The 22,385-nt window shown below is 40.1% G+C and overlaps 1 protein-coding gene across 5 annotated transcripts in view; it reads left to right on the forward strand.

Moving 5' to 3' along the window:
• Positions 1-16,310, forward strand: part of gria4b (glutamate receptor, ionotropic, AMPA 4b) — a 127,413-nt gene extending 111,103 nt beyond the window's left edge. The window contains exons 12-16 of one of the 5 annotated variants that reach the window (XM_017718911.2): positions 2,382-2,580; positions 3,085-3,332; positions 6,301-6,415; positions 9,742-9,879; positions 13,024-16,310. In XM_017718911.2, coding sequence (XP_017574400.1) covers positions 2,382-2,580; positions 3,085-3,332; positions 6,301-6,415; positions 9,742-9,879; positions 13,024-13,188 — 865 coding nt within the window. In that variant the 3' untranslated portion in view covers positions 13,189-16,310. Of the gene's footprint in view, positions 1-2,381; positions 2,581-3,084; positions 3,333-6,300; positions 7,666-9,741; positions 10,089-13,023 lie in introns of those variants that run through there. The other 4 variants (XM_017718913.2, XM_017718910.2, XM_037545674.1 and 1 more) reach the window with 4 other exon arrangements.
• Positions 16,311-22,385: the final 6,075 nt, after the last annotated feature.

Genomic DNA, 22,385 nt, shown 5'->3' on the forward strand with positions numbered 1-22,385 from the left:
TGTCTGAACACTGCTATTCCAGTCTGGACTTGCATAGATGGTGCCCTCCATTAGAGAACTGCATGAAATCCATGAAAAGAAATGCTTAATCTCACATCACCCCTCTTTCTCAGTCGTGAAATGATTTGCATAATCAGTGTAAGTGCTCACCATGACTGCCAATCTGTCTCTGTGGCACCCACTCAAAGAAGGGTCCTTTTCTGGAGAGAGGTCCCTGGGCTAGCCACACAACCAAAATTGAATCACAATATATTTTCCATAGCATTTCATATAAATATTTATCAATAAGTATTATATGCATATCCTATTGCTTTATTTTAAATCTGAATGCCATTTTGTGCTTGCTTTGCAGTACATCTGACTTGTAGTGTACTTGAGAAGAGAGTTAAAGCCATTCCACACTGCAGAGGGTGCGTGGCCATTTTTAAAGTAATCATCTACAGATGTCTGAAGTGGTGGCATCATTTTATAGTTAACAACATGCTCATATAAGCATGTGCCCATTTAAGGCCTCTTTTACTTGCTAGACAAAGAGAGTTTGGAACTCATACCATTCATTTGTAACAGGATAAGCTAAGATGGCAGTAGTTAGCTATTCATTTTCAGGGTTTAAATTATGGAAACCAACTTCAGCCTTGTACTAAATGGTAGCTTCCCATGCTACCACTTACATGCTTGTCTTCTGACAAACCAAACTACTCCCTTAGCACTACAGTTCACACTGTAAGTAAATTGTGAGAATGAGCTAAAATAAATTTACGAAAATCAACAAAAAACACTAAAGCTCTTCATGTTACATTACTAATGTTAATTTTTTGGAATATTGTAAGCTGCATCAGATTCTGTTAATTAGAAGTGTTTACTTCAAAAAAACCTGTCAGCCTTTGGAAGTTCGTTCTGTAACATTGTTACATACATTAGCTAGCTAGGTACATCCAATTGGTTAATTAGCTTAAATACTCATTTTGTATTTGACATACTTTCCATATGATAAAATGCCATCTGCACATTCTGGAAACCTATTCACACAGATTCGAGTGGACTAGCACATTAAAATGTTCAACTGGTTAAATGATGCTACAGCCTCAATAGCCGTAATGTTAATCTTTTACATATTTTATCATTGTTTGTGTATTATTATTATTATTATTATTATTTTTAAAAATTTATATTTATCTTTTATTACATACTATAGATCAAAATGAGGGCAGGCTTAAACAAAGCACCGCTCATGGTGGTAATTCAGCTCTATGTGAACAGTACCCCAGTTTGTCAGAACAGTTTGTCAAACATTTCATTGCTACAGCTCCTCACATTAACAGTCCACAGTTAAGGCAATTAACCAATTATTAGCCAACCGATTCTCGTGAAAAATTGAAGAGCAAAATATTCTGTTTTTGCAGCCTTAAAGAGAAGTGCAGTATTCATTCAGCATCATTTTAGCTCACAGAAGTGCCAGGTTGCTTGTAGCATAGATGAAGCAATATTCATATTTCAATGACTTAAAGTAGAGGATTTAGTGACATTAAGGGTAAATGCACACAGGGGACAAACTGATTGGCTTTGGAAAATTTTTGTTGGCCAATGAACACAACAGCAGTGATTTTCAAAAAAAACATTTATTTTTCTATTGTAGAAAAAAAAAACAGAAAGACATAGCAGCCTTTTTACCTACCATATTTAAAACCTTGAAATAACTAGAAGCCAACTACAGCCACACTAGTTCATGCTGTTTCTAGGGAATGGTTAGACGTCTTCTTTTTGAAATCATTTTATCACAAATAAAGCCTAATCAATATGAAAAAATCAATAAATATTGTTACTGTTTTAATACCCAGGCCTATTCCTATCCCTGCCACAAGTTCTCACCCAGAGCCGTAGGCGAGGTTCTAACGGTGGAGTTCGTGATCTCTGGCTGCCTGATGATCACTCCTGCTGGAAGGCATGTTTTAACAGCCTGCGCTGTTCCATGAGGTGGAACACGTCTTAAGCTGGGGGAAGTCTCCCTGCCACAGGGTTGCCTTTCAGTATTCTCGGGATGGCTTTTTGCCGTCACCGCCTCGTCACTCTGGTGGTCCACTGCATGCTTCATGCTGAATCGCTGTACCCATACTAGGGTGATATGCCTTGGCCTCATTATACTTGATTATGGATCTGTCCAAAGCTATTAATCTCTGCTTTACATGCTGCGCTAACTGATGCTTCCCCTCTTTGCCTTTCCCTCCTGCTTCTCTCTTTACTTCTCTTTCTTTTACTTCCCTGTTCTCCTCGCTCTACATCTTTTCTCTCTCACACATGCTTTCTTAAACCTTCCTCACCACTCTTCCTCCTCGTCCTTCCTCGTTTCCTCCTCTGCTTCCTACCCCCACCCCGTGATGTAGGTCACTGTCTGGCCGCATCGTGGGAGGCGTGTGGTGGTTCTTCACCCTCATCATCATCTCCTCCTACACAGCCAACCTGGCGGCCTTCCTCACTGTGGAGAGGATGGTGTCGCCCATTGAGAGTGCTGAGGACCTGGCCAAGCAAACAGAAATAGCATATGGCACTCTAGACTCAGGCTCCACCAAAGAGTTCTTCAGGGTGAGTAGGCCGAGCAGACGAGGGGAGAATAACTAATTACGCTGCCATTATTTCCATCTTAAATTAAGTCACTTGAAAGAAATGCTTAAGTAAATTACACAGCCATGGACTTTATCTGTAGGATTTATTTCTGACCATCTACACCACCATTCAAATGTTTGGAATCACGGTTAAAAATAAAATCAGTGAAGTAACAGCATTTTGAAACAACATCATATAATTCAAATACCAAATAAATATAAAATGTCTGTGTTTGCGTCGTAGACATTGCAACCCCAGTCCCTTTTACCACAATTGTAATGAAAAAATCAGTCGATAAATTTCTCAAACCACTCTGAATGACTTATTAATACAGATTATTAATGTAACAAATGATTCCAAACTTTTGAACTCGTAAATTACATTGTATTCTCTGTATTATGGCAATGACACAACCTAACATAAACTTCGACCCTTGTATTTGTCCACTTGAATGCCCTTCTTTCCCCCTCTGCCACCTCCCAGAGGTCAAAGATCGCTGTATATGAGAAAATGTGGGGCTACATGAAGTCGGCTGAGCCCACGGTGTTCACTAAGACCACAGCAGAGGGCGTGGCTCGGGTGAGGAAATCGAAAGGGAAGTACGCCTTCCTGCTGGAGTCCACCATGAATGAGTACACGGAGCAGCGCAAGCCCTGCGACACCATGAAGGTCGGAGGCAACCTGGACTCCAAAGGCTACGGAGTGGCCACGCCCAAGGGCTCACCGTTAAGGTGGGTGGAGTAGTATAACAATATGTCATGTGTTGTTATGGTATTCCACCTTCCCTGGCGTGCCTATCTCTACTTGATACTTTCTCTTATTTTTGTTTTCCTCTTTGGTTGGCTTTTCTGGCTTACATGAGCATTGTTATGTGGGGTGGAGTTACGGCTGCAGTAGTGTTTTTTCTGATTTTGCTTTGTAGAGCGTATATTTATGAGAAGCTTCACTCAGGTAACTGAGTTGCATGTGGATGTCACTGATATTGAAATGAAATGTTGAGATGTTTAACATATGATGAGGATGACTGTGCATATATTTGAATGGAGAGTCCAGTGAATGCCCAGCCTGTTCTGACACTGCCCTGCTCTCGCACTAACTGTAGAATTTACAGACTGGAATAAGGGCCTGAAAAAATTAAGAGGGACAGACAAAAAAAAAAACAATATAACAACAAAATATGTCCCATATGTATGTAGATGTGTGGAAAGGCACCTATTATTATACCTCCGATTAGATTTGCACCCAGTCTATCCAATTTATACTGTTCAGTCTGTAAACTCCACCACGTTTGGTCTGTTAAGGAAGTCCAGCATTGCCCAGGCTTTTCTCGCTGACCTTGGTGAGAAAAGTAACTTACAGATGAGAGTAGCTCCCTGGGTCAGCCATTTCGCTGGAGTTACCATCGTCTGTCTGTCACTTCTCCTGCATGTGAGGAAAAGGGCCTCCACCAGCGTGGCAGAGAGATGTGTGCGTGGTGTCAGAGCATAGCTGAGGCTTTCCCTCGGCTCCACATCTCCAGCACACTTTAACACTCTTCTGTCTCTACCCCTCCTCAGCTCAGACAGGCCTCTCTGCATTCATTTCTTTTTCCACTGCAATCTTTTCCCTCTTTGTTCCTGTGGGCTGTGTCTTTATCAGTGTTGCATTTAGGATAAACTGCATTCAGGATAAACCTCTCTTGAAACCACTGAAAATGCTGATTCTTTTTCCAAATTCTACATTTTTCCATTTTCTTCCAAAAGTTCTAAATTTCTACAGATTTTTTCCAGATTGTTGACAGTAAACCATGCAGTCATCTTTTTTATATAAAAAAAATGAAAATATATATTTATATTTTCAATGATGCATGTGTACTGTGACAGTGGAGTCCAAATGTCTAAGACCATATTGAAAATCTGGGATTTTGTTTCAAATAAACAGCAGAAAGTGAGAAATTTTAAAGGTAAAATGAAGAAGAAATATTCAAGATTGTGCACTATTTCTGGGTTACTATTCAAATATAAGACCCTGTAAATGCTTTTGTGCAAAAAGAAATCTCTTCCACTCACGTTGAGATGAATCTCAGGTGGATTTGATCTACTCATCAGAGGCTTTTGCACTTGTGGATTACCACTTGAGTGCAAACTGTCATTAAAGCAAAAGGTAGACAAACCTTCATGGAATTATTTCAAAGATAGGGAGGTGGTACAGTGGGTAGCCCTGCTGCCTCATACAGCTGAGCCACCAGGGTCCTTTCTGTGTGGAGTTTGCATGTTTTCCCCGTGTCTGCATGGGTTTCTTCCCACAGTCCAAAGACATGCATTCAGACTAAATTGGGTGTAAATGTGTGTGTCTTTGTGTCGACCCTGTGATGGACTGGCAAAATATCCAGGGTGTTTCCTGCCTTCTGCCCAGTGAGCACTGGGATGGGCTCAAGCACCCCCTGCAACCCAGGAGGATAAGCCATTTACAATCTGTGCTGATAATGTCATTTGTAATGAAAATCATGTTAAATTAGCAAAGAATGTAAAATAGAAGCATTTTTACTAGTGGTCTCAGGCTTTTGGACCCCACTGTATTTACTTCATTATTCAGGTATAATATATAGTCTTGATCATAACAATATCTTTATCTCTGAAATAGTAACTTTATAGGAGAAGTAAAACATTCTTAACTTTAATGTTAGTTAATGCAATTTTAACTTTATTCCTAGTAGCTTTACATTATTTCTGTTCATCCATTCTTTATGAACTCGTCGTGTAGAGTAAAAGGGCAGTTGCTGTTTTCAAAAGGAATAAGAAAATAAAATTAAGGTTTTTATATGACAGCGACAAAATAATGGTGGGTTCTTTGTTCAGTGCCATAAAATAATCACTTTGGGTTACATAAAAACTTTCTAAGGATGGTTCTTTAGAAAGCCATTTTTTTAATTATGAGATGTGTGAGTGTGAAGAATCTTAGAGGTTTAAAGAGGTTTAAAGAACCTCCACATGATGTAAAGGTTCCAGGAAGAAACATGGGTTCTTTGAGACTTCACTCTCTCAGATCTCTTTTTAAACATGGTTCTTTAATGAAACAAAAGGAGTTCTTTTTTTGACATTGGTCAAAGAATCTTTCATGGCACTGTTTTTTATAGAGTGCCCATGGAAAGGAGCACTCTGGTTTCAAGGGCATTAATGTATTCATGTTGAGCTCCATAGGCTCTAGTTATTGGCGAGAGAGAGTGTGGATTGAGGATAAAGGAATTTTGGGGCAGGACTCCTCCTTATTCAGCACTTTTCCAGATGCTCAGAGCTCATTTAGACTATTTGAAAGTAGCCCAGGGGGATAGAAACAGGTATTCAATACTGTGAAGGTCCTCTGCATCTCTCAAAGCAATATTGACTATAGAGTAATGAGGAAGCATGAGGGAGAGTGAGAGATGGGGGGAAGAGAGAGAGAGAGAAAAAGCAGAGTATGTGCAGAGGAGGTATAGATTTTTCACTTCTTTCATATTAGGGGTCCTGTGTTGTTCTTGTTCGAAACAAATGATGTGCTTGTGAGTTTTACATCGGAAACATGGGAAAAGAGAGGTTTGTCCAGTGTGTTTATGTGTTATGTGTGGGAAGGGTGGGGGGAGGGGACAAAAGCTCTAGAACTTTACACCCCAATACATATTTTTTCTGTAATTTTCTGATTGGGAACTGCTCACTCTGACAAACTATGTTTTATCGTTTCAAGAAGTGCAGTTAACCTGGCAGTTTTAAAACTGAATGAACAAGGCCTGTTGGACAAATTGAAAAACAAGTGGTGGTACGACAAAGGAGAGTGTGGCAGCGGAGGAGGTGGTGAGAAGGTTAGCCACTATGTCAACAAATGCGGGTAAACTGATTCCTCTGTAACGGGCGCATCTGCCAGGGCCACACCACACACACATACCTGACCATCGCTGCTAACTCGTTTAGCCTATGACGACAGCTGGAAGAAAGCAGTTACTGTCAGAGCACAAACATTCGCCTTCATTCAGGCCCTGATTCTTCCTTTGATGTGCCGCATCAACATTCATGCGCCATATTTAGAATGGAGATACTGAGGCAAGTGTGCACTCCTTTCTTTCCTCCAAGATTTAGCGAATAAAAAACTTAATCTGCATCCTTTTGTCATTCCTGTTTTCTCCTGGAAGAGAAGGCAGCACCTGCATCTTATGGATGAATAATGCAGGACGTATTCAGTGGGTTTGGAAAGGAGCTTCAGCAGATGCATTGTGATGGTGCATTGGAGATTGGTACAGAAAACTGCTCAAAGCAGTGCCATTATAAAGAGCTTACATATAACTCCATAGCAACTATTGATACTGCTGCAGTATTTAGCAACTGCCAAAGACAGTTTTGTGGATATTTCCTCAAAACGTTTCAGTGTCAGTTTGAAAGGAAGGATATACACTCTTAAAAATAAAGGGGTTCTTCTGAGCAAATCCGCAGAAGAACCAGTTTTGGTTCCCCAAAGAACATTTCAGTGGATGGTTCTTTAATGAGCAATTTTTGCAAATGATGTAAAGCTTCTTAAAGGTCTGTCCAACCAAAAAAAAACATTTAGGACCCTTTATTTTATAAAGGAGAATAAGAATGTAGAAAAACTGGATCTCAAGTGCATGTTTCTACTGATGTGTGCCAGTGTTTGTGGACTAACAGTAACTGCCTCCGGGGTTTGCTGAGAAACAGGCCGTGGCAGTATGTGCTCGTTGCCCAAAGCGATGGAGAAGGGTCCCATTCATATGTCTGTAGCTCCGCCCCTCCCCAGGCCCAAACGCTTTCAGCTCCAGGAGCATAGAGACATGTACTCCAATGGGACCCTGCCCTCTGTCACTTTGCCAGTGCAACTGCTGTGTCAGCTACTGTAACTGAATAACATAAAATAACATGTCCTATGATGTTATTTATGTTATTTCCCCTACGTGGTTGAAGAACTCCCGTAAACCTTGCCGTTTTGAAACTGAGTGAATCAGGCATCTTAGACAAGCTGAAAAACAAATGGTGGTACGATAAGGGCGAGTGTGGACCCAAGGACTCGGGAAGTAAGGTCAGTCTCCACAAGTCTGGGACCATCACTGTTGTCTAAATGCTCGCACAGACATGGTGACAGCCTGTGTGTCAGTAAGAGAGAGCTAGAGAGCGAGAAAGAGAGAAAGGGGATAAAGAAGTCATGCGTTTAGATACGGCAGAGAGGAGGACATGTCAGTTTCACTATACACCAATTATGTAATAGGTAAAAATAACAAGTGTACCACTTGGTGCATGCACCGGGCTTCAAGCAGTGTCATAGTTTCTCCATCCCCTGCTCAGTTTTTCTCCCTGAGCTTGGAATATCTTACTATCTTTCAGAACCTGTCACCAAACTTAAAATAATACATTTAAAGCTGCAGTCACACTAGACATTTGCAGTTTGCATCACATTGCAAAATAGGCATGACCAAGGCTAAATTGGTATGGCAACCCTGGTGATCCCCCTGCGAAGTTGGTCCACCTACCATCATGGATGGTGTTTTGTTAACTTAAATTACCATTGCTTACACAGATGTCACCAATACAATTGAGTGAAATACATTTTAAATCAATTAAGAGGGTGTTTTTGTTTGTCAAAGTGCTTCTATAGGTACATTATAAGCATACATACTTCCATGAAGAAATTGTGAATACTATCATAGCACCACAAACGAATGGGAACAGTTTGGGTAACAAACAACTCAAATATCAGCAGTTAGCCAGCTAGCTAGCATTGTTTTATACGACAGCCCCAGGTAGCTGGTTAGTGTTAATTACTTAAATACATGAAGGAAAAAAATAAAATTGTTAATTAACTGATAGGCTGTAGTTACAGTGGCTGAGCAGCACCTAAAGACATAAACTAGTTCAAATGATTCCCGGGTGAACCAGCTTGGCAGGTGAGACCACTACAGTTAGACCTGACAATGAAAATATCTTCCATTTTGGTGCAATTAGCAAGCTAGCTCACTCACTAACCATTAAGGGTAAAACACAAGCGTAGCATCGTTATAGCAGATGTTACATTTTTGTACGGTTTGTGTACTTGCAGCTGCATAGTGCTGCACACTAAAAAGGGCTAGATAGTGAAGCTGTGTTTAGCTGAGCAGCTAGCCTAGCAGATAAGAAGCTGGCTAACTTGCCTACCATAACAAGTAAAATCACAAAAGTATAGATACCATCTAATAAAGTCTCAGAACTGATTGTGTATCATATCTAATTTAAATGTTTAAATAGTCATGCTTATGCATTGCTAAAAGTAGCATTTCCTTCATTTTGGATCTTCAGTGGTGCTACATTAAGTCTCACCCCTTCAGCAGCCTATGCAGTAGTGCCATTGGAGATATTTGTGGATCAAAGTTCAGCAAAGTTGAACTTGATGCAAAGTTTAGTTTGGGGTTTTTTTTCTTTCTGGACAACTTTCATCTCCAATGAAATCCACTGAATTGAATGCACTTGCTTGTGACATTTCACTGACAAAAGCTAGTGTGACTGGGCCTTAATACATTATCTGAGAGAAGAAACCATTAATTGACTATACAGCTAAGTTTGCATCTTAGCAAGCGAATTTTGCTCAGCATACATAGATTTGCTGCATGACAGACCAACCATTATGAGCCTGATTCTTTTGGACCCCTCAGTGGAAGGAAAGCCTCAGACGTGGAGCTAAGCCGTGAGAAACTAAATCCTGTGTCTGATCTCTTTAAGAGAATTCACAGTGTGTAATTACATATGCAGTGATAACAGGGTTAGTAATCCACTCCAGAGTGCAACAAAAAACCTGTTGCAATTTTTTACTGAGCACTAATTGTTCCATGTTAAATCGCTTTCAAAAGGTTGATGCCTGTTAGTGAAAAGCAGATAAGGTGGCGTAGTCAGTAGCAAAAGGACAGTAAGATGCAAATTGTAGTTGTTCGAGGGTAGTATGGAAATGTTGACAGTTGCATTGATTTACATGTGTACATTCTCATGAGTGAGAGAGCGTATGTGTGCATGAGAGAGAATGTAGTTTTGTAATAACAGTTGCTAGTAGAGAGTAGACATGTGCTTTGTGTGTCTGAATGAGTTCTCATGTATGTGTGTGTATGTCTCAAATGTGTTCTCCATCCTTCTAACTGTCTCTCCCTCCTCCTGCCTCTAGGACAAGAGTTCCCAGGCCCTCAGCCTCAGTAACGTGGCTGGGGTCTTCTACATCCTGGTGGGGGGCCTGGGCCTGGCCATGCTGGTGGCCCTCATCGAGTTCTGCTACAAGTCGCGAAACGAGGCCAAGAGAATGAAGGTGGAAGCGCCTGAACAACTCCGCCCCTCTAACTCACCTGTCCCCACCCCCCTCCCCAGCCCCGCCCCCAGTCCACCCCACCCCACCCCGGGGCCCAGTCCCACCCACAGCACTCAGAGCTTAGCCACATATAGAGAGGGTTACAACGTCTACGGGACTGATGGCGTAGAGATGTAGGCGCTCAGACGTACGTAGGGTGCCCTGCTGTAGTAAGTGGAGCTCCTCTGTACCGCTGCAGTAGCTTTGCCGTGTTGAGCGTGTGAACCCGTGGTAAAGCTGCTTGTGTTTTGTGACGTCCTCCATCTCGTCTCCTCGCCGTGTCCTCCAAAGTGGAGACTTCTGCATTTTGCACATTTGTCTGTAGCCATAATAGCCATATTTGAATCATATCAGTGCTAAAGCTATTGTTGGTCCAAGAAGGCATAACTGACCCTGCCTTGCTCTGCCCAATTGCATTCTTTTATATCTACTGTTGTGAAGTTGGACAAGCTTAACAGAACGCTAGCAAAAATCCAGTTTGCCATAATGAGAAACTGCAGAGCAAAACAAAGCTTGTATGTGTATTGTTTATTGTTTAACATGTTTATTTTTATGAATGTGAAAGGTCAGAGTGTGACTATTTTTGACAAGCATTTAAGGGACAAGCATTTGATTGCTAAACTCTTGCTAAACTCTTGTGTCTGTCCTTCACTGAGTAGCTTGAGCAGTTTTCATTGACGTAGTTTAGGGAAACATATTGTCACTTTCTGTTTTTGCCATAATGTTTGAATATATGAGTTTGAATATATAGCAATATGACCGGGAAAACATTGTGGGCAAATATGTGTAATTTCAGCCATTCTACAACAGCTAGTATAGGCTACAATGTTAATTTAGCTTGCTAACAACACTAAAGTAGCTAAAGCTGGTTAACTACCTGCTTAGTTTATCAATGAGATTTTCACATGCATACAAAATTAATGTCATATGAAATTAATGCAGACTAGGTGTTCTGGCAAAACTGAATTGTGTGCTACAGTTCCTCACTCGGTTATTATTTCTGCTTATCAATATTTTTGTCAACACTCTGTAAAGCTTGTTTAACTATGCTGCACCAGGAGCTATGAAAGAATGCATTTGTTGGCAGAGAATTGATAGGCCCTGCTCTCTGGGTGGGAAGGATGGCCTTGTTTCCCTCTCGTTCTATCATTCAATGTGACGATAGGCAGTGTGTTGAGTCCAGGACACACTGACCCAACATCCCCCAACAAATCCAAACCCTGGCTTAGTGCTCCAGAACTGTGTGACTGTTCGGAGATTCTAGAATGTTCTCCCTACAATTCATACTGGTTAATTTCTGGTTCAGTTCTTATGCTGCATGCAAGACCATATCTGAACTGGGAAGTCTTCAAAATGGGAAAAATTCATTTGAATGGCTCTCCAACTCATATTTTCCTCTTGGGAAGTTTGTGTTTTTCAAGAGCTTCTTTTAACTTCTCTGAGCTCATATTCCTACAGTACATGGCAATGCCCATAGAACAGGGATGTCAAGCTCAACCATTAAAAGGGCCATATTAAAAAAATCTCAACTAATCCATGGGCCAGCTGTGTTTTTATTTGTTTTTTACTTAACATTTTGTCATGACTCCAACTGGACATTGTTTATTTAAAATATGCCAAAACTACAATGTCAGAAATAGGCACTGGATACTTAAATGATTAGAAAATAATTTTAAATAAAAACAAATGGTTTTATATAAAACAATAGACTACATTAGCTGCAGTTAATGGGAGTGGGAGCATGTTGCAGTGCATGCTGGGAACTGTAGTGCATGGTGAAATAGGCTAGTAATAATAGAAAATTAAAATAGTTTTTGCAGACCGAATAGGGTTGTGCCATGGGCCCGACTTGGCCCATGGGCCTTGTGTTTTACGCATGGGCCATAGAATAATAAGTATTAAGTATTAATAGTGTTTTAAGAAATTTTTTGTCAGACTTTCAAGTTTCAGGTTTCTCATTTGTGTATGATATCTCTAAACACGTGAATCGTTGGATAGCAAAAAGTTTCAGTGTGTGTGTCAAAGATTTTTTTGTGTTGTGCTGTTGTAACTTTTGTCCCTTTATTAATGGTGAATTGCCATAGGCTACGTTCATTTTTAAAATAAAATAAGCAAAATTTAAGCGAATACAATTCTAGTCTAATTCCAATGTAAAAGCATTTTAAGAGCATTTTAAATGAATTCAACAGCTAAATAATGTGAGCATCCTTTTTTGTTTTGTTTTGTTTTGTTGAGAATGACCAACAGTTGAGGTTGCTGATCAGAAAGTGAGATTGTTTAAATGATTTGTATTTTTGTTTAGAACTACTTTAGAACATCTGTGACAGAAGTGAGAAGTAGGAAGCTCTGTGTTTAAAAAAAACTTAATTCCCATAGGTCATTGATGCAGCACAATCAGAGAACAGTTTAAAGCCAACTGTCATCAAAATACTAGTGTTTGTTGGGGAATGTAAGGTCAGTGTGCAGTGGGCTTTAGCTCACATAACAGAAGTTTGCTTTCTCTTTAAAGCACATTCAGCTGTCCAGTGATGTTGCATGAGCAACAACTTGAAAAGATATGCTGGTTGGCCTCATGTGCCTCGGAAGAATCATGTTAACCCTCTCCTTCCAGCTTAGTAGCATTGTGTGATAGGTTGAGACCCAGCTAGTGGGTGGGAATTGGCAACGACTGAATTGGGAGAAAAACTGGGTAAAAAAGACTTTCTTTAGGAAATTCGTAAATCACATTGCAGAATATATAGTACTCACACACTACAAGACATCAAACACGACTTGTAAGATTCCATAATGTGCACACGTACATCTGTGAGCTACAGCTCAAAAGCCTTCATTAGAAGTTCTCATTATTAAACTAATCTGCAGCTCTGTAGAAATGCAGGACTTTGCCAGATGCATTTGAGATGCTTCATCGCTGAACTGTGTTTTAATCTGTTGTTTTGTCTGTGCTTGCTGATAATATGTGTTCACTCAAATAATGATAATCTTGAGATGCTGCTCTCTCTTTCTTTAAACCTGCGATGCCTGACTTGTTTCTTTACTCTCTCTCTCTCTCTCTCCCTCTGTGTCTCTCGCTATGCCTTTTTCTCTTGTTTACATCCACTGTAGCTGACCTTCACTGAAGCCATGCGGAACAAGGCTCGACTGTCAATCACGGGGAGTGTTGGCGAGAATGGGCGTGTACTGACCCCTGACTGCCCTAAAGCTGTCCACTCTGGCCCCTCCCTGCGACAGAGCTCCGGACTGGCTCTGGTCTCATCCGACTTGCCGTGAAAACCAAAAACGATCAAGTGCCTTAAAAATTTCCACAGAACAACGAATAGCAGAACAACCAACCCAAACAGCAACAACGGTATCGAGCTGAGCAATCACCATGACCAATTTTTAGACGGATGATCAGGGGGCCCTTCGGCTGCTTCATACACTGATAAACACTGGGGGAAAGGATACGGATCCACTGTGGGGCCACAATGAGATATGCGAGAGATATTTTCAGCACAGACAGCAACACGTCTGCAACCACCGCTTGCAGCCTCTGTAAAGAACTTGTGCTCAGGGATGCACAAGCAGGAGCTAAAGAAGAGGACAAAGAGGGTAAGAGGACCACTAAACTGTAATTCTGAAATACGACTTGACTTGAATCGTTTGGCAAAACGCTTGTTCTATACCTGGCCAAACTAAAGCATAAATCATACTGAGACATAAATCTCAGTATGGATAGCTAAAATGGGCATTCGAATGTCCAAGAGGGTTTCTATTGTAACATGAATAATAATAATTCAAACAGTATTAATGATACATACTAAAAAAACTGTGAAGAAAAGTAAATGTATATTCTATAAAATTATAACTGAAAAAATTATTTACATTGCTTTGTAAATAGAAATGAAGACTGTACAACTCGCTTGCTTTTTAAACAAATGTAAATAGCTGATTCTGTAGTGGACAAAGTATAATTCTCTTTTTTAACCATCTTTAGAAAAGAATTCATTGCAATAATGAATAGAAAATTGTGAAGACATAAAAAAATAAAAATGGTTTATTTATATAGAATTACAGTATGTGAAAATCTATAAAGTGAAAACAATGGGCATGTTATCAACTGCAGTGAAAATGTGCTCAGCTAAATCTGGGGGAAGGGCACTTCTATGATATATCTGAATAAAAGCCCTTCCCCTGCACCATGCCCTGCATACTCACTGTGCAGTTGTTGACCATGGAACTTCTAGACTGTTTTATTTTCCTCAGAAACAGACTTTATTTTTTTTAGTTTACGTGGTTGGTCGAATCACACATGAAAAGTGTTCATGTCTGAATTTTTTCAGTAGTTTACTATTTCAGTGTCTGACCGTTTCATTTTAGAGCAGCCATGTGTTCATGAATGAAATAATGAGAATATATATATATATATGGGTGGTAGGAATTCTTATGTTGAACATAATACAGGAAACAACTTTTCACTGAAGCTACTTTATCAACTAAAAAAACATAAAACGCAACAAAAAAAATGAGGGACATGTATAGAAAAGAAAAGTCTGAAGACACTGTTGGGAGCCATGGTCAGAGCCCAGCTTTGGCCTTTTCTACAAAACACTGTGTAACCTCAACCAGGCCTTTGAGCATGTTCTCCTCCAGAACCTGTAGCAATGGAGCCATCTCCAACCAGAGGAATGAATCTGTCTGTACAGGACGCTGGACTTTATTCGACATCTGGACATAAAGGACAATGAAAGGACATAAAGGCTTCAGGGCACCGCAATGGGACACTGACCTATCCTCTTCAACTGACTACTGCCCAATCCTCCTCCACATTTTACCTTACAAAGTGCAATTTCTGCTCTGTTTTTATGTTCAGATGAAAGGCAACTACACATACACCTCCATAAACACAAAACCTCTCTCTGTATTTCTCACAATCTGCTTTTCTGTCTCCCTGTCAGTCTTTTTTCATGGAACCTTCTAAATGAATCTATGAGAACACTTCCTATAAATGCTGTATGTTTGATACATTAGAAATTATTAAGTAAGTACTTATTACTAAGTACTTAGAGTTAAACACATACCATATTATAAAGCAGGAATATGATGCATTATGAAGACCAATGACATAATAACCATGATATTAACAGTATATTACAATACTATTGGCATCATAAATGTTGCATTATAACTTCCTGCTTATTAATGTGTCGTACATATACTCATGTCGCTATAAGTGCTTTTAATGGCTATGCCATTCAATTCATGCCACATATAATTAAATGTCATCAAGTTGCTTCTGACTCCTGGAAAAGTCATGTCAGTTTCAAGCATTCTCCACAATATCCTGTCTTCTTTTTGGGTTTTTAGGCTTCTCTTTAGGTTCTTTTACACCTATTCTATGCATGACTGTCCTTTCCAATGAAATGTTGCTTCTCATGTGTCCAGACTACAGAGTTCCAGTTTGGTGAAATAGGAGTAAGTAGTAAGTAAATTAAGAAGAGTGAGAGATGAGGTTTGATTTAGTCACAAATCATATTTGTTTTCCTTGCCGTCCAAAGTACTCTCAAAATCTTCACCAACACCAAAGTTCAAAGGCATCAATATTTTTCCTGTCCTGCTTTTTATTGTCCAGCTTTCACATCCACAAATAACCACAGAAAAGACTACAGCCTGGACAGTCTTGATCTTTCTTTGTAGATGTATATAAATACATTAGAATATCTTTTCCAGCTCCTTCATCCTTGTCCTGCTGAGTGCCAGTCTGTGTTGTATTTTGACTGATAGATCCTTGGTTGTTAATAATTGATCCAAGTAAACAAAAGCTGTTCACCACGCCTACGTATTCACCATCAATGCATTTATGATGTATTTTGTATACAGTATTCAAAGGAAGTGTTGCTTATTCCCTCAAGTACATCAGTTCAAATCTGAAAATCACAAACCAACCACAAAACATTCACAGACAGTCCAAGCACTGCATCTCTGCAAAATATTATTTACACAAAGCAAATTTATGTTGGACTCTGTGCTTATGAATGAAAGCTTTCCATATATTAGGGTTCTTTTCTTAAGTGTAATTTTGTGTATTCGAAAATGTGCTGGATCAAGTGCAATTTTTCCTTTCAATGTAGTAGGATAGATGTTGCCAGAAAATGAGTTATCAGGCAAAGTTCAGATCCCTGAAAAAGCTGTTTCAGTACTTCAGTACAGGGAGGAAGTTTGTTATCACCACTCCAAACTCATACACAAATAGGTACAGCAGCCCTGGTACACAGTGAGGATCATTACATGTTGAGGGGCCATGAGTTTTGCTCTGTAGCTCTTTAAAGCTCAAAGGAGCTGAGTGTCCTACATTGGCTAAAATTGTAAATATTTATTTTGATCTTCATTTTTTAGTAAAATATTAATGCCAACTTCTGTGTCTTTGTGTTTTTATTGGGGACCAGTTGCATGTTTGGCAGGGCAACAAAGTAGCTAAACTTACTGGTTGGGTTGGTGTTCTGCCACAAAATTATACTGCATATCACTCTGCATGGTGAGGCTTACAGTAACAGGCCTTGATGTGGCTTTTTATGATGTAAATGTACGTGGAAACACATCATACTTTACTCATAATGTGTGCACTATTTCACATGAATACAATACAATACAAAGCTCCATAGAAAAGCACTGTCAATAGAATGGGACATTCTAGAACCGCCATACATGAGTCCAAGGTTGTCGTGCCCAATGCCAAACTTTTGCTAGAGGGGTATAATGGCCCTTAGCATTGGGCTTTGGAGCAGTGGAATTACAAACTTATAATCCAATGTCAGTACCTGACCTTACTAATGCTCCTGTGGCTGATTGCAATTTCTAGTGTAGAGCCTTACCAGAAGAGTAGAGGCTGTTACAGTATAAAACCAGGTGGGACTAAGTCCCTGTTCCTACAGGGAACATATGCAGGGACGTAAGAAGTGGTGCTGCAGCACCACCTCCGATTTCAGAAATGTTTAGCTGCTTTGCTAAAAACTTTTAATTTGAATGTTATAAAGACCAGTGAGTGTCTTTATATTTTTATGTTTTATTCATATACTTTGAAAATCAGCAGTTGCCAAGTAGGCACTGCACTTTCATTACAGCGATGCAAAATCACATCCTTTTGGTTCACTTTGTGGGGCGTGTCACTATAAACACATTCAGATGTCAGAATCAGAATACTTTATTGATCCCGGAGGGAAATTGCAGAATGTCCATAGATGTCCAGAGTACAAATGTTTGTGGATTTATAGGCTATTTCTAAGCCCTGCTTATGTGGCTTAATGTTGTTTTTTAAAAGAAGTCAACTAAAGTAATAATTGTATACATAATTCTATCATTATATCTCTCGATTTAACTCATGTTTGAGTGTTGAATCTCATTGTGTAATCTGACTCTGATGAGACCAGTGGTAGAGTTGTAAATAACCTGAAGGGTGGATGGCCAAGTGAGCTGACCATTTTTAATGTTACCGATGGCAGCCAGGTCAAAGTTTGCATAAAAACTACCAAAAAGAAGCTGAAACTTTATCATTTTCACCAATATCAGCATTTTCAAACTAGCCTAATTTGGCAGACCAAATGCAATCCTATCAACACTGGCAGTGGGTGTGCATGCTGTACCAAACACTCCCAATAAATACTGTACATACATCAAACGTTACCCAAAGAAAAGTGAATGTGTATGGAACTAAAGGGCCAAGCCCAACTACTGAAAAACAACCCCGCACTATAATCCCCCCTCCACCTAAACTCCTGAATTCAATGATTTGGATGGGTGAGTGAATACTTTTGGAAATATAGTATATAGAGATTCATTCACTATGGGAGTGGAACAAAGTTTGACATGAAAAACTCACCCAGGCATGCAGACTGCTTCTACAAACATTAGTGAAAGAATGGGTCGCTCTCAGGAGCTCAGTGAATTCCAGCGTGGTGCCGTGATAGGAGGCCACCTGTGCAACAAGTCCAGTCGTGAAATTTCCTCACTAATAAATATTCCACAGTCAACTGTCAGTGGTATTATAACGAAGTGGAAGCGATTGGGAACGACAGCAACTCAGCCATGAAGTGGAAGACCACATAAAATGATTGAGTGGGTTCAGCAGATGCTGAGGCGCATAGTGTGCAGAGGTCGCCAACTTTCTGCAGAGTCAATCACTACAGACCTCCAAACTTCATGAGGCCTTTAGAATAGCTCAAGAACAGCATAGAGGGCTTTATAGAATGGGTTTCCATGGCTGAGCAGCTGCATCCAAGCCTTACATCACCAAGCTCAGTGGAAAGCGTTGAACGCAGTGGTGTAAAGCGCTGCCACTGTTCTGTAGAGCAGTGGTAACGTGTTCTCTGGAATGATGAGTCATGCTTCTCCGTCTGGCAATCCGATGGACAGGGGTTTGGCGGTTGTCAGGAGAACCGTGATTGTCTGACTGCGTTGTCTGTGTCAAGTGTAAAGTTTGATGGAGGGGGGATTATGGTGTGGGGTTGTTTTTCAGGAGTTGGGCTCGGGCCCTTAGTTCCAGTGAAAGGAACTCTCAAGACCAAGAGATTTTAGACCATTTCATGCTCCCAACTTTGTGGGAACAGTTTGGGGACGGTCCCTTACTGTTCCAACATGACTGCACATCAGTGCACAAAGCAAGGTCCATAAAGACATGGATGAGCGAGTTTGGTGTGGAAGAACTTGACTGAGTCCTGACCTCAACCCGATAGAACACCTTTGGGATGAATGAGAGCAGAGACTGCGAGCCAGGCCGTCTCGTCTGACATCAGTGTCTGACCTCACAAATGTGCTTCTGGAAGAATGGTCAAAACTTCCCATGAACACATTCCTAAACCTTGTGGAAAGCCTTCCCAGAACAGTTGAAACTGTTATAGCTGCAACGGGTGGGTTGACATCATATTAAACCCTAGGATTAAAAATGGGATCTCACTCAAGTTCACATACGTGTGAAGGCAGATGAGTGAATACTTTTGGAAATATAGTGTATACAGTGGAGTCCTAAATTCCACTGGTGAAAATACTTCTGTTTTGCATTCCTTTCTAATCTAATTGAAAGCTTTTCATTACAAATATAGTATCAGCATAACAATTTGAGTGAAAAGTAGGCTCTTTAAATGTTTACATGAATTTCAGAATGACTTAGAATTTGCTATGTCAGCCTTTTGACAACATGTGCTCAAGCTTGTCAAGCCCCAGTAGACCAGGAGATCAAATCCACCTGAGAGTTGTCTAAACATGAGCTTCTTTGTGAATAAGGCTAAAAACCTGCCCTTAACATGGTCAGTTTCACAAATTTGCTTTGATTTGAATAAATGTCCACAATCGGTTACCATACCATAAATTAACCATAGGATTGGTCATCCCACAGCTTATTTGCATAACGCTCACCTAGAACAAGAGTATCTATCTATCTATCTATCTATGTCTATACAGATAGATAGATAGATAGATAGATAGATAGATAGATAGATAGATAGATAGATAGATAGATAGATAGATAGATAGATAGATAGATAGATATATAAACACACAAAAGGTGTACATTTTTGAAGTACATAAATTCAAAGCATTTGTTTTTCCAGTGTAGAGATGAGGAGCTGTGCTGTGATGGGTATACTGACAGCAAGTCCACACCTCCTCTTTAGCCCATGACTCAAAATAACAGGGATTGTCCCTTAACAACAATGGCAGTCATTAAAATGTACGCAGAGAGTATTCATTAAAACGTGTGGATCCACAAGACAACTGAATAACAGCTAGGTGGATGAAAGGCAAATTTGCTGTGCACAGTATAAATACACTAATGCCTAATGATCAGGCTCAGGGCAACCCCCTAATCAAGAGTGAGTTTCTACTTAACTGTGGAAGAGGCTTCCAAAAGGCTAGGGATTGCTCTTGCCTGGTCTTACAAAGACTGAGCTCTGATCGATTGTTCTTGCCTGGTTCTCAAAGGTTTGCACCATTTCCTTTGCAATGCTTTCTTTGTCCAGATAACAAAGAAAGCCACTAAGCCTTTAGCTTAGCATAGCTGCTGATTCCGGTGGAAAAGAGGTGGACCATTACTGGACGATTCACATGGTCAGAGGAAGGATCATGTAGAAGGTTATGCTCATTGCTCTCTCACTCACTGTTGCGCAAATTTTCTTCCAATGCTCCCTTTCCGAGGCCTGCCCTGAAGGAGTATAGCTTTAAAGCTGTTACAGATATCTCCAGATGGACTGTATGTGCAAAAGGTATCCAGACACCCCTTCTAATTAGCAAATTCAGCTACTTTAAGGTGCAACCATTGCTGACACAGATGTTTAATTACACAACTTATATAATTTCCACAGAAAAGCACTGCCAACAGAATGGGACATTCTAGAGCAACCACAGGAGCCTAATGTCACCATGTCCAATGCTAAGTATCAGCTTGAGGGGTATAAAGCAGGTGCTGCTAGCCCATTTATGTAACAAAGTGTCAGTGAACGCAGATTAAAATATAAAAATGTTTATTGATGCTAAATGTGAGTGTTACATGAAACATTCAGTAAAACCTTTATGAGAAATATAAGAAATAAATATGATAAAACATCTGAGAACTGTGTGCATGGCTAATGAGCAGCTTGATTGACAGCTCTCTGTCCAACACTCCTAGCCTGCTCCATCACTCATACAGAGCTAAAATCATTATCCAGCTTTCATTTGATGTGAACTAGACGAAAAAAGTCATTGACAAACAGATGTTCAGGCACCGATTGTATAAATGGATGAATGAAGCAACATGCAAAGGAATGGAGAGACTTGCAGACAGACAAACAACATGAACGTTAGCAATTGAAGGTAATAAGAGGGGATGGTTGAAATTGTGTCTGCAAAGTCTAAAACGCTTTTTAAAACGTCATTAGTTTCCAATGTAGATAAATGTAACGTCATCACGCTAGTACTAGTGAGCTGTGCTGCCAGTCATTGCATAAAACAATAGAAACATGGTTAAAACAGAAGGTAAGACCCCTCTGGGGTTGACAACGTTAGGACCGAATTTCAGACGTTCTGTGAAGTTAGTTAGGATGTTTCTGTAGTGATGTTTCTGATCTGGAGTTAGGATAGGATTATGAATTTAAGAACAGTTGTTCTGTAATATCTTCTGTCTAAATTCAGTCCAAACTGAAGTTGTCACGGTGACTAAAAAGATAAGATTTAAGACTTAAGAAGGTTCTGTAAAGCGGCCCCAGGCTCCTATCTTGTTGAATGGGGGGAGACCGAAATACTCAAAACTTTTAATGTAAGGGCTTTCTCCTTAAACATATTCCATGTTGAGCATTATGAGCTTTCCCATTTCTGTTTCGACCAGAGGTCAGTCTCCTCATATACAGCGTCTCGGGTAGTTTGCAATGTGACCAACATAAATTTCCAAGTACGCCAAACATTTCGCAGACATGATGACTTACAGCTCTATGGAGTCAAATTAGGGTCTTTAATGGTGACGAGACAAAATATATATCGCAAATATAAGATTAGCATTTTGCATTTTACGTTCCTATTTTGTTTCTGCAATACTTTCCCTCTTTTGCGTTTCTTTCTTTTGCTTGCGCGTCACACTGCTTTTCTTTGCGTCTCGCATTTTACGTTCATAATTTTTTTTCGCGCTTCTCTCTTTTCTTTGCTCCGATTTTACCCGGCCTCTTTCCCCGCCCCCACACAGAGGGTAAAACCGGAGCAAATTAAAGAGAGAAGCGCGAAAAAAAAATATGAACGTAAAATCTCGTCACCATTAAAGAGCCTAATTTGACTCCATACAGTTCCAGCTACGCTTTTACTAGCTTCCTCAGCTATATCCCTGATGTACTGCAACCCAAAATGCAACGCGGCCATTAAGGGATGACGCAACTACTGACGTAACCCCGGATATTTTTAATAGCTCTGGATTCAGCCTTTCTTCTAAACAATAAAACGGCTAAATGAATGAGTGCAACGCTGACGTCACACCAGCGCTCTCTCATGGTCTTGAGGTGGGTTTACTTACTTTGTCTATTTAAAAGTTAACTTTCTGCATAATGTGGATAAAACTGTACTTCAGCTGAACAGTCGGCTCAGCGTCAGACACCAAGTGCGAGTGTAATGAAGGTGTGTTCGGAAACCACACAGGTTTACCACACAGATTAACCTAAAGCTGACATTTCATTTTTAAAGTCTATTTGTAGCTTTGAAGACATCGTCCTGTCCTCTGTCTTCGTATGAGGTGTATTTTAAAAGTTACACAGGCGACAAAAATACAAACGTACATAATGAAAAGCGGCTAAAAGCGGTTGCTAAGCAGTGATTGGCGGGCTGAGGAAAATGGGGCGGGTCTTGAGCTGGTCTGATTGGTTTAGTCCCTGATATTAGCAGGCTTGTCTCCTACTGCGCACAGCCAGTACTTTGTCGCTATATTTAGCGACTTTTTTAAGCGACTAGCGACAAATCTAGCGACTTTTTCTGGTGTTATT

The sequence above is a fragment of the Pygocentrus nattereri genome, chromosome 16 (genome assembly GCF_015220715.1).
Source record: "Pygocentrus nattereri isolate fPygNat1 chromosome 16, fPygNat1.pri, whole genome shotgun sequence".
Classification (NCBI taxonomy): Eukaryota; Metazoa; Chordata; class Actinopteri; order Characiformes; family Serrasalmidae; genus Pygocentrus; species Pygocentrus nattereri.